This window comes from Perognathus longimembris, chromosome 1 (assembly GCF_023159225.1).
Source record: "Perognathus longimembris pacificus isolate PPM17 chromosome 1, ASM2315922v1, whole genome shotgun sequence".
NCBI classification, from domain to species: domain Eukaryota; kingdom Metazoa; phylum Chordata; class Mammalia; order Rodentia; family Heteromyidae; genus Perognathus; species Perognathus longimembris.
The window spans coordinates 133,902,914-133,915,769 of record NC_063161.1 but is presented as its reverse complement, the minus strand read 5'-3'; the positions used below and the strand labels follow the sequence as shown (position 1 = coordinate 133,915,769).

General features: G+C 46.1%; 1 protein-coding gene across 1 annotated transcript in view; it reads right to left on the bottom strand.

Annotated features, from left to right (window-relative positions):
- Nucleotides 1–1,107: 1,107 nt before the first annotated feature.
- The window catches only part of Galnt12 (polypeptide N-acetylgalactosaminyltransferase 12), a 31,306-nt gene continuing 19,557 nt past the window's right edge, over nt 1,108–12,856 (bottom strand). Inside the window, exons 5-10 of the mRNA XM_048337769.1 lie at nt 11,892–12,009; nt 10,004–10,180; nt 7,948–8,079; nt 5,367–5,480; nt 3,374–3,517; nt 1,108–1,528 (exon numbers count right to left, since the gene is read on the bottom strand). Of these exons, the coding sequence (XP_048193726.1) occupies nt 1,388–1,528; nt 3,374–3,517; nt 5,367–5,480; nt 7,948–8,079; nt 10,004–10,180; nt 11,892–12,009 (826 nt within the window). The 3' untranslated portion in view covers nt 1,108–1,387. The remainder of the gene's footprint in view (nt 1,529–3,373; nt 3,518–5,366; nt 5,481–7,947; nt 8,080–10,003; nt 10,181–11,891; nt 12,010–12,856) is intronic.

The following is a 12,856-nucleotide window of genomic DNA, read 5'->3' as shown; positions in this document are numbered from 1 at the left end:
CCCCACATCTGGTGTACTGACTGGGAAACTGAAGCATAGAGCAGGTAAAAGGTGAGTTGTTTCTGAGTAACTGCTAGCCTGACTCTGAAGAAAGTATATGAAAAAGCTAGAGACATGAGGTGACTTTTAATCAATTACACTGGCCTTCCTCCTCTCCCATCTAACTGGTACGGAAACACAGGTCTGCAGCCTACACTGTCACAGTGACTGCATCAAGTTGGATCCGAGTGCTGGCCTGGGGCCCATTTAGACACCCATGACTGAAAGAAGTTGTCACCTCAGCTGCTGCATCAACAAAATCAAACATCGCGTGAATGGCCAAATAGGAACAATGAACAAATCTGAAAAATGACTTCATATAGAACACCAAACTTTTCTCTGACTCTACTGCATGATACCAATTAAAAAATGATATTAACATTGTGTGTGGGGGGGAGGGGTGCGCGCACACGCGTCTGCACACCCCAGTATTAGGGCTTATGTTCAGGGTCTGGGCGCTGTCCCTTAGCTTTTCCACTCAAGGTTTGCACTCTACCACTTGAGGCATAGCTCTGCTTCTGGCTTTCTGCTGGCTAGCTGAAGGTAAGAGTCTCACAGACTTTCTTGCATAGTCTAGCTTCAAACTCAATCCTCAGATCTTAGCCTTCTTAGTAGCTAGGATTGCAGGCATGAGCTACTGGTACCTGGAAAAACATTTTTTTTTAATAATTACTAAAAGCAATCAATCACCCTCCACTAGGCATGGCTACAAGTCTACTTTCCAGTTGGTGTTATCTGGTTAAATCATGTTGTTTCCGTGATATTTCAACTTTGAATCATTCCCTTTGACCAACAAGAACATAATAGAGTTCTGACTGTGAAAGCAACACACAAGCAAAAAGCATCCTTTAGTAATAAACATGATCTATCTCGATGGCCTACAGGAATGATCACAATGTTGCTAGTGTCCATCTCTCCATATTGAGAAAATGCCAGCCCAGCTCAATTGGAGGTTTGGTCGAGTTGTGCAAAAGTACATCACAAATATCTTCGTACCCAAATAAAGTATTTAGCTTGGTTTGCTTTTTGCTAGTGATAATAAAAGACACATCTGTAGAATTTATCTTCTGATAGAAAAATAATATAAAGCTTTAATTTTCCCAATACCAAGAGTTAACATCTAATGGTTACTCTTGGAAAACAGGGTTTGAGGAGGACATTTGTAAGTTTTCAAAATCAGTACAAAACTTATTCACATTTTACCAAACCCAACAACATCCTCACAAATGGAAAAATGATTTCCTTAGAAGGATGTGTATGGTAGGCTCCAGCTTCTGCACGGCTAAGTCCCGGCTGGTCACAGAGTCCCTGGGCCTTCGATGGGCTTCCGGCTTGCCACGGGGATGCTCTAGGACATGTTTTCCTTGAAGAACCACTTCTGATGATCGGTGTTGGTGCATTCTCGTAAGAGTGGCACAAAATTGTTGCTGTAATCCTTACTCACAGCCTGGACACATTTCTTGGACTGTTCATGAACTAAGGAATCATCCTGCAAATGATAACAGACATTGGATGTTCAAGACAATGACACATGGTTCCTCAGGGGGCAAAAAAGTCTCTTTTCAGATAGGTTCTGAATAGCTTGGCTTGTGGTTTTCATCATTTTGGAAAAAAAAAATATCTGTTGCAAGCTAAGTATCTTCCACGCAAAATGTCAACTCAAGACAGGGTGTGTGTGTGTATGTATGTGTGTGTGTGTGTGTTGGGATGTCAACTCAAGACAGGGTGTGTGTGTGTGTGTGTATGTATGTGTGTGTGTGTGTGTTGGGATGTCAACTCAAGACAGGGTGTGTGTGTGTGTGTGTGTGTGTGTGTGTTGGGAGAACCAGGCATGCACAGACTGGGCCAGCATGGGGCCAAGGGTGCCACCTGCTGGCTTGTCTGGGTATCTGTCAGAGATCGGAACAAAGAACTCTAACTTCTCTGAGGTCAATCAACTCCCTAGCTGGTGATCTTTATCTCTGACAAATTTAAACTGAGTCAGGAAACTTGGCAGCAAGGAAGTCCCAATTCAGCCACAAGCTAGTTGGGTGAGACGGCAGGTTTGGCCACTGGACTGAGTTTCTCTCCTGGATACCGAGGTGAGTCTCTGTGATGGCCAACTCCCGCACTTAGAAGATGAGGGTCTTCTTTAATGGCCTCCTCTGCTGTTCTAGCTCCTCACTTGGCCTAAGCTAGCTTGACAAGCCTCTCTCCAGCCCTGGTATCTCTCTTCTCTCCATGACTAACTTAATCAAGAATCAGCAGCAAAAAAGCAGAAAAGGCAGGCTTGCCTGTTCTAAGGGAAGAGATTCCTTGAACACAAAAGCGAGTGCAAGACAATCTCACTATCAGGAACCTGAAAAGGCCTTTCCAGCTCTCCTAAGAGGCCACCAGAGACCTGAGAAGTAAATAATGTAACCACTTGCCTGTCCTTCTCAACAAATGTACTGCTCTGTAAAAGGTCACTGGAAATTCACAGTAAAATTCTTAAGCTGGCTTCATCAAACCAACTTTATTGCTTCTAGCTTACATTACTTCTCCTTGAGAGAGCACCACAGGGAGAAAGGTAAAGGAAGAGGACCACAGATCTGTGAGGTATGTGGAATATTTTCCCTTCTCATTTTCTTATACCAAATAGCCCTATAGTGGTAGGCTCTTCTCAGCAGACAGCAAATCCCATTGCTAATTGTAACATTTTCCTCCCAGAAACACACTCCAACTCCGATGTACTTACAGTAAACCTATTTCACAGAAGATTTTAATGTTCTATCCAATCATTTTCTTTGGATTTATTTCTTCAAGCGCTTTGTAAAACTCTGTCACAGGCTTGCCACCAGCCCAACAGGGACAGTGGTCTTCCAGACCCAATGGTGCTTGGAAAGCCAGCTCTGCCCCTGAGATGTTTTCCTGGCTAAAACACCATATATATACGAAACAGCAAGTCTCTGAGGAGCTTAGCAACTTCCAAAGACAAATATGCTTCTGATCAAGCTCCAAAGATCACTTCACATTGCGTTCTCATTAGAGTAAGAAAAGCTGCTCTAATCATGTCCATCTTAGATCTGGGTGAAATGAAGCTCAGAGAAAAAAAGCACAGTGACTTCATAACCAGGTTCTGATCTTGTATTGTGTCACCTGGGCTGTTTGTGTCATTCATTCCCAACCCCATTTCATCTCAACCCATGTTCTGCAGGTGCCAAGTACCCTGACACTATGACCCCCTCCCCAGGATCAAAGTCAAATCCCTCGTCCCTGGGAGCAGCCCATGCCCGCAGTCCACTGGGACATACCAGGCAGCAGCTGGCTTCCACCCTCCCCAACAGCCCGGACTGATGGCTGGGCACTTACTGACCTCAAGGATAAACTTCTGGCTCTCAGGGACGGTCTCTTTACAGAGCTGCATGATGAGGACATCGGTTCCTGCTTCCACATCAACACAGCCTTCTGGCTGGCGGGTATTATAGCGTATTTCCTTCTGGGATGTGTACTCAAAAAACTGAAAATGGGGTGGACAATAGATGTCAATTACTCCCTGATGTGGTATACCTAAAACTACCTACAGCACTGGGGCAAATCCTGATTTCTGCCCCCTACCCCTTCCACAAAGAGTGTCATCTGAGATCAGGCCTAGGAAGCTGGAATTTTTGTGGGGTTTTCTTTGGGTTGGGGGGATGGTACTGGGACTTGAACTTTTGGGCCAAGGTGCTATGTCTTAGCTTTTTTGCATGTCTGGCACTCTTACCAGTGAAGCCTATGGCTCTACTTCTGGCTTCTTGGTAGTAAACTGGAGATGAGTCTCACAAACTTTCCTGCCCAGACTGGATTCTGATCTTGCTCCTCAGCTCTCAGCCTCCTGAGTAAGCTAGGATTACAGGCATGAGCCACTGGCACCTGGCAAATGTTTGCATGTTTGGACAAGGCACCTACCTGCCCTCCTCCAATGTGGGTGGCTATTCTAAGGCACATAGAACAATGTTTTTCCTGCCCATATCCTGAGAGTTGGGAAAGCCAGAGGCTGGGACTCAATAGGGATGCATCTAGGTCCCAGTTAAGGCTTAGAGGACCAGCTTGAATAAACACTGCTCTAAGAGCCAAAAAGCCTGATGGACTTAAGGTTTTCAGAGGTCTAAATTATGGAAACTTACTGAAGACCACGAGATGGGATGGTCAATGAACTTGGACTGGACCCAGAGCAGAAGAAAACTCTCCAGCCTTCTGTCTGCAGGTGTCTGACACTCCTCAGAGTGGGAAAGCTTTGATACTTCTACAACTGCCTTTTTCCTTCCCTGCCTCTTCCAAGAGCCTTACCCTGGTAGGTCCACCTGCTTTCCTGGCCCAGGCTGCTGTTCTGGTCCCTAGACACCCTAGGCTGAGCCTGCTCTGTCCTGCTCTGCCCAGCCTAACTTGTACCACTTCACCTAGGAAGTTCTATCCGAGCCATAGCTAAGGCAATTTCCATCAACACTGTTCTGTAGTGTGGTGCTAGGTATCAAAGCCTGGAATTCCATTGCAGAACTGATTCCCGGGGAACCATGGAAAATGCAGATCTGCTGTTGCCCTTCTTCCTTCTTTCTGACCAAAGACGTTAGTGGCAGAGTTATTTTCAATTGCAAAAACAGGGAGGCAAACAACAAAACAGTTAATTGGACAGAAATATATAGACACACATGCAAATGGCAATAGTGTGCATGTGTTATGGGCAGGGCTCTGGGTGGATCCCCAGCACTTAAGGGAAAACAAAAAGGCTGTCTGGAGTAATATTCTCCAAAGTCATGGACTAAGTATGATCAAGTTAATAGCATTATAAAGCATGACAATGTCAAAAATTTAACACCAGTGTAGAAACAAAGATGGGAAGGAGATACAACTTTCACTTTTTTTTTTTTTTTTTTTGCCAGTCCCCAGCCTTGGACTCAGGGCCTGAGCACTGTCCCTGGCTTCTTTTTGCTCAAGGCTAGTACTCTGCCACTTGAGCCATAGCACCACTTCTGGCCATTCTCTATATATGTGGTGCTGGGGAATTGAACCCAGGGCTTCATGTATACGAGGCAAGCACTCTTGCCACTAGGCCATATTCTCAGCCCCATCTTTCATTTTAATAGTGGTCTCTGTGGCTTCTGTATTTTATACCTCCCACGTGTTCTATGAGGAGTACTTATTACTTCTGTAATGAAAAAAATCTGCAGTGCTGGGGGTTGAATCTGGGGTCACCCACCTGGGAGGCAGGTGCAAGCTCAGAAAAAAATCAAGTATTAATTAAAAACCACCACCACAACAACAACAACAAAAACTCAGAGCTTTGAGCTTTGCCCTCCTCTCTCCCTTCTGGAGGCTCACACACCTACCTGGTTCTGGCCCGTCCCATGACAAGGGTACAGAATAACCTGGTGCCCTTCAATCTGGTTTTCATCAGGAGGGTTGTAGTCAAAGCAGAATTTTTTTAGTCCTTTGTTCTGGAGCTAAACAAAACACAAGGTGAAATTCCCATCTAGGTTTCTACTGGACGAACAGATTCCCACACAAGGCTCAAGGAGGATGGAGGGGACAGCAGGCTGCAGAACGGGGCTGGAGGAGGGGACCCTTCCTCTTGCCTAGCACATCCTCTTCTCCACATGTTCTCCCATCCTCACGGTGGCAGGAATCTTTACTCCACTGGAAGATGCTGAGCCAGAGCATCAGAGACATGACTGTTTTCTAGACAAAAAGACTCACATCTCACGAGGCACAGATGGCTCAAGCCTGTAATCCTAGCTACTTAGGAGGCTGACATCTGAGGGTTGAGGTTCGAAGCCAGCTGGGGCAAGAAAGACTAGGATACTCTTATCTCCAATAAGCTACCAAAAATGCTGAAAGTGGAGCTGTGGCTCAGGTGATAAGAGCGCCACCCTTGAGTAAAAAGGTTAAGGGAAAGAGCCCTGGCTCAGATTTCAAGCCCCAGTACCTGCAAAGAAAGGGGAAAAGCAGAGAGAGAGAGAGAGAGAGAGAGAGAGAGAGAGAGAGAGAGAGAGAGAGAGAGAGAGAGAGAGAGAGAGAGAGAGATCACATGAGCCCAGAATAAAGACTATTAAACCAAAGAAAAGGATTTTAAAAATGACTTCAGAGCAATGTATGCTTGATAGTGAAATGTGTATAACAAACAGAGCAAAGAAACCTTAAATCTCATTCAGTGTACAGTGTATTATAATACTATACTGGGGTATGAACCCAGAGCTTTGAGTATGGAGGACAAGCACTAGCCTGCCCCCGCCCCCTTTTTTTTCCAGTCCTGGGTCTTGAACTCAGGGCCTGAGCACTGTCCCTGGCTTCTTTTGCTCAAGGCTAGCACACTACCACTTTAGCCACAGCGCCACTTCCAGCTTTTTCTGTTTATGTGGTACTGAGGAATTGAACCCAGGGCTTCATGAGTGCTAGGCAAGCAATCTACCACTAAGCCACATTCCCAGCCCAGCCCTTTTGTTTTTGAGATAGAGTTAATTAGATCATTAACTTTTCCAGGGTAGGCTTGGAAATCATGATTGTCTTGAGTAGCTAGGATTATAGGCTATAACACCATACCTGGATTAGGTTGTTGTCTTAAAACTATTTTTAAAACCTTTTGGAATAAACCAGTAGTTGTGTTAGTATTATTAGAAAACAGCCAGGTGTCAGTGGTTTATGTCTGTAATTCTAGCTACTCACAAGGCTGAGATACCAGGTCAGCCCAGGCAAATAATCCGTAAGACCCCATCCGTGTCAGACCAGGTGCTGATGGCTGATGCCTGTAATCCAAGCCACTCAGGAGGCTGAGATCTGAGGATCAAAGACAGCCTGAGCAGGAAAATCCACATTCTTATCTCTAAATTACTAGCACAAATCCAGAAGTGGAGCTATGGCTCAAGTGGTAGAATACCAGTCTTGAGCAAAAGAAGCTCAGAGTCAGGGCCCAGGACCCATCGCAATCAATATCTAGGTGAAATGGTATGTGTGTCTGTCATGACATAGTAAGCATGAAACAGTAAGACTGTGGTCCAGGCACAAGCCTGAGCAAAAGGCAAGATCCTATCTCAAAATAACCAGTGAACAAAAAGAGCTGGTGGTGTAGCTAGCTATAGACCACTTGCCTACAAGCATGAGGCCCCTGAGTTCAAACCTCAGTATCGTTTTTAAAAAAGAAAAGAAAGGAAATAAGGTGCAGCAACCAAAAACAACACGTGGACTTTGCTTGGATCCCCACTGGAATCTGAGTACCACCTGAAGAGAAAACTTGAAAATTCATGGGACTATGAATAGGAACCAAATAGCAAGAAATTGGTGTTTGTTTTAGTAGAATAATAGCCTGCAGTTCTGTACATACTATGTAAAGTTTACAAAGATGTGTACTGTAGTGCACAGGAGTAAAATGACATGGCTTGATTACACAGAGGGGAAAGGATGGAGGGTAGAACAGGAAAGAAGGAAAGCAAGAAAACCCCAGTCTTGACTATTCTAGAAGCACAGAGACGGAACTCAAACCACTCTGCATCTCTGTGTGTTTATAGCTGTGTGATTCTCAGCAACACCCAAATACACTAGGCGTGCTTAGCTGAGCTCATTAGAGAAACATTCATTTTTGGATGTAACTCTCTCACCCCTACCCCTGCCTTTATGCACTCTAAAGCTGGGAACTACTAACTAGTCATAAGGTGGCAGCAAAACCTAGTACGTGGGAACACTGAGGAGGCCTCTGTTTCCTCATCTAGAACACGAGAGGCTCACAGGTGCCCATTTCCAGATGGCTTCCAGATCTGACATTCTGGACCCAATGCACAGATACTCACAGAGAGCAGGAGCACGGGGGATGACAGGGTGGGAGGGTATGGGAATGGGGGAGGCCATAGTCCCCAAGAAGGAGCTTTGCTTTCCCAGCACCCATTGCTCAGACGTGAGCACCACGGCTGCCTGGCTCACCATTCCGAAGAAGCCAGGTCTGTCCTCAGGCACGTGCAGCTCTGGGTACACAGTGTCCAGAAACCACTTGAAGTCTTTACACTGGAGCTTGTCTCGGAGCTGCCTCCTCTCCGACACATCCCCGAAGGGTTCCTGAGAATCCACAGCACAGTGAGTCCCTAAAGGTTCTGGGGCTCCCTAGAAAGGCCTGCCTTTGCGAAGGCTCTCTCACTACCAAAGGGCACCCTGATTTTACTGGGCATCTACTGCATGCTGGGGCCATGGGGGTCCAGGGTCTCAGCACAGTGTGTGGTGGGGTTTGTGGGGACCAAAGCCACAGAGCTGAAACCTTAGCACCCTACATGCAGCAGATAGGGGAGAGGTGGACTGGCACTGTCAGGGTGCCACCTCCCTGCCCCCGATCTTTCATAGCCCATCACATGTGGCAAGGAAGGGTGTCAGCGTGGCCCAGTGTGGGAATGGAATGGGGAGACTAAGCCCCTGCAGTTCTTAGATAATTAACCAGGGGTAGGAAGAGGCCTCCGAGGGGAGACCAAAGACATCCAGTAAGAAGGCAAGGACACTGAGCCCTAACTTTCACCCACGGAGCTGGGCCTTAGCTCCCACCCATAGTTGTGGATGCAGCCATTCTGGTTATAAAGAGGCATGTCCCAATAGGTACCTGCCTGACACATGACTTGACAGAGGCCAGACCGGCTATGAGGTAAGAGTCAAGCTCCTGTCTTTATCCATGCTGTATGTGCAAATTCTACCTTCTAAAACTTGCTTATAATCCCCAAATAAATACCCACTGACATTCATGGGAGGGGAAAAGACAAGTTGTTCCATGTTCACAATCCTAAACAGGATCTAAAACAACATTCTGCCTCTTGTTACAGTATACTGTAAATGTGGGTCATTTTCATGGTCTCCTGAGTGCCCTTTTAGAGTAAGTTGGTGACTTTAAGTAAGTGAGGGCTTGAACTCAGGGCCTGGACACTGTTGCTGAGCTTTTATGGTCAAGGTGAGCACACAGCTAACCATGGCCACAGCTCCACTTCTGGTGGTTAATTGGAGATAAAAGTCTCATGGACTTTCCTGCATGGGTTGGCTTTGAAACTCAATCCTCAGATCTCAGCCTCCTGAATAGCTAGAATTACTGGCATGACCCCCTGGTGCCCAGCTGTGACTTTACTTTTAAAACTACTCCCCAATCATAGTGTTGAAGTGTTGTCTTGTATTGTGTATAATTTATGACACATTTCTATACTTGCAAAAATTATGTTTTTGGTTCTTTCTCATTTTTTAGGGAGAGAGGAAAGTACCAAGTTGCATTGAGATGTAATTAAGGAACATTCTTAAGTGTTGTCTTGTATTCCTAAGGACAAGAAGATTGTGCTGTGCTTTGTGGAGAACACATGTCTATTAGGTGGGCACCATAGGCATGAATTACTGTGCCCTTGATCATGGTTCAATAGGAATGAGTCAATGATTTATATTAAATAATATACACCTCTTTAAACATTGTGTACGTGTATGTGCGCACGCATGCATGCATGCTTGCATGTGTGCACACTGGTCCTGGGGCTTGAACGCAGGATGGGGTACTGTCCCTGAGCTTTTATGCTCAAAGCTAGCATTCTACCATTTGAGCCACGGCTCCACTTCTGGCTTTTTGCTGGTTATATGGAGATATAAGTCTCACAGACTTTCCTGACTGGGCTCCCAGGCTTTAAACCTCAATCCTCAGCTCTTAGCCTCCTGAGTAGCTAGGATTATAGACATGAGCTACCAGTGCCCAGCTTTAAACATCTTTAAATACACATAAAACCATACTGACTGTCTGACCGGCAGAAGCCTAATCCTGCCTTTCCCCCTGGGAGTAATGGCAATGTCTTCATTAACTTCATGTTGGCTACTGGAAGTAATACAAATTGTATGAGATTATTGCAAATGCAGGAATACAGTTTTCTCATACTCAAATCCTGAGGCCCAGCTTGTCCCCTATTTCGGGAAGTGAACTGACTATGTGGGAAGATGAGAATTGGCTATGACGTGTGTAATGGCTGGGACTCACCATGCGAGCGTGGGGGCTGCGATGGTAGTAGAGCTCCTTAAATTCATCCATCCACACTTCAGCTGCACGAATGCTGTTGGCCAGAGCCTTGCTGCGAGAGTAGGGGGCTTGCTTGGGGAAAACGTGGCCAACGTGGGAGCAGGGGTGTATTTCCAGGGTCCCCCCACACTGCCAAATCTGTGCACAGAGCCAAGGAGAAGAAATCCATACTCAGAAGTCCCATTTGGCCTCCATGGGAACAAAGGCCACTTACCCAACATGCTCATGATACGGGAGACAGGCAAAGTACAAGAATGCAGCTCTGAAGACAAACAAAAGCCATCAGAGCCAAGACCCCAAAGTCCATCACCAAGGCTCTAACCAGTGCTCATGCACCTGATGTGTGGAGGTCCACAGAGACATGCTGGCAACCCAGTTACTTGACACATAAAACAAGGCTTCATTACCTGATCGCCTAGCCACAGAAGATAGGAAAGCAGCAAGGAAGGGGAGAGTTGGAAGGGACAGAGGAAGAGCTTCTAGAAGCAGGCAGAGCAGCCTGACACCTGGGAAAGAGGCAGAAAGACCATTAGAAGGACACCCAAAATTCAATGACACAGTGGTCTGAGGGGCCACGAGCACCTCATTTTTGCAAGGACAGCACAAATCAAGGTCACATATGGTGGATTTTGTTTTTGTTTTGTCTGAGGAGGGTGGGTTTAAATGCAGGTCCATGATGCCCTTGCTTGAATTTTTTGCTCATGGCTGATGCCCCACCACTAGCCACATCTCTACTCGTGGCTTTTTTGTTGGTCAATTGGAGGTAAGAGTCCCACAGATTTGTCTCTCCCAGGGCTGGCTTCAAACTGCAAACCTCAGATCTCAGTCTCCTGAGTGTGTGAGCCAGTAGTGACCCAGTATATTTGCTGTTTATGATTCAGAGTTATGAGTTCTCCATGGAAGACCTAACTGTTTGCACTTTTCATGAGCAGATAAAGTATTATTAAAGACCAAAGGGTTTTGCTGTTGTGGCAGTGGTGGCGGTGATAGAGCTCAGGGCCTGCACTTGGTAGGCAACTGATCCACAACCTGAGTCACATCCCTGGCCTTTTGCTTCTAAATTATTTTTCAGATCATGCTTTTGAAGGGGGTAGCCTTGGACCACATCCTCCTCCTACCTCTCCCTCAGGATTATCAGGGATTATAACTGTACTTATAATTGACTTAAAAATGTAAAATTCCATTGACTAGAAGCTCTACAGAGATGCCATGGGCTTTTAGAAGGACTTCCTTAGGGCAAGTTCAGCAGTCTGTACGTGTGTGCGTGCATGCATGCCTCTGTGTGTGTGTGTGTGTGTGTACATGTGCGTGTGTGTGTCCTGGCCTTACCCTAAATCCATCAAGCCTGAATTTTCAGATGGAACCTGGGAATCTGGCTTCTTTAACACATTTCCCAACAGTTCTCATATGTGTCCAAGTCTGGAAAGCACTGTGCCAAGGAAGAGGTCACTTCAACACATTCAAGTAAAGACTCCAGGAGACAGGAAGAGGAGGGAGCTACGTAGGGACCTGTGCTGCTAATTCTGAGAGACCTTGACTGAGTCACAGCCCCTCCCCTGGCTTCCCTTCCCTCTTTAGACCAAGAGAGGAAACATACACGACCCACAGGACCCTTTACACCCCAAGGCTTTAAAAGCATGTTTTGTAAACAGATGAAAGAAAATCAGCAAGCTTTTATAAGAGATGTGTCGCACATGCCTATCATAGGCAGAATCTCTGGACAAACTGACCAGGTAGAAAAAAAAATCTACCAGTGGGTCTTATAGTAGATCCCATCATCATTCAGAAAGAGACAGAGACAGAGAGAACAGATTTACAAGGGATGCAAAGAAACGACCAGAATACTTACCCTAAAGGAGAACTCGAGGTTCTCTCCACCCCAAACTTCCATTCCTGTATCGTAAGACCCCAGATATTGAAAATAGTCCTTACTCACAGCAAACAGTCCCCCAGCCATTGTTGGAGATCTGGAAGAGCATGGATCTGCATTTCAGTATAAGCAACAGGAAACCATCATAGGTAGCTGACTTAGCCATATTTTCCCACCTCCAACCCTCTAGTCTATTCATCCATCTCTAAGTGTACCAAGTTCACCAGTGCCCTTCCCTGCACGGAGCTGGGCCCAGAGGCACAGATACACCCACAGGACCTGCTGTGGGGGGGCTCACAGACAGACACCTTACCAGACAAACCCTACCATGTCCCTGTGGGCACTCAGAAGAGAGCAGGGGGCAGGGAGGGCAAGGCTGAGTTTACTGGTGGAAGTGAGGACTGTGGGAGGAAGAGGAGCTAGCCAACTGGAGAAGGGAATAGCACCCCAAAATGAGCAGGGGCTCAAGGGGTGGGAGAAACCCATGTGCTTTCATTTATTCACTCTGTTTTTGTTTTTGCTTTCCTTTTGTCAGTCATGAGGCTTGGACTCAGGGCCTAGGCATTGTCCCTGAGCTCTTTTTTCCTCAAGGCTAGCACTCTATACATCTTTGAGCCATGGCTCCACTTCTGGGTTTTTGGGTGGTTAAATGGTTGTAAGAGTCTTAGAGACGTTCCTGCTCATGCTGGCTTCAAACTGCTATCTTTGGCTCTCAGCCTCCTGGAGTAGCTGGGATTACAGGCACGAGCCACCAGTGCCGATCTGTTCACTCATTTTTGTTGTGTGTCTGAGACTTGAATCCAGAGCTTCACACATGCTCAGCGAGCACTGTACCACTGAGCTGCTTTGAGATTCAGAGGAAACAGGAACAAACAGGTACATGCCTAGTATCTGTAAGGCTCTGGTTCAAAAAAAAGAAAAGTTGAATCTTAAATTACACAAAT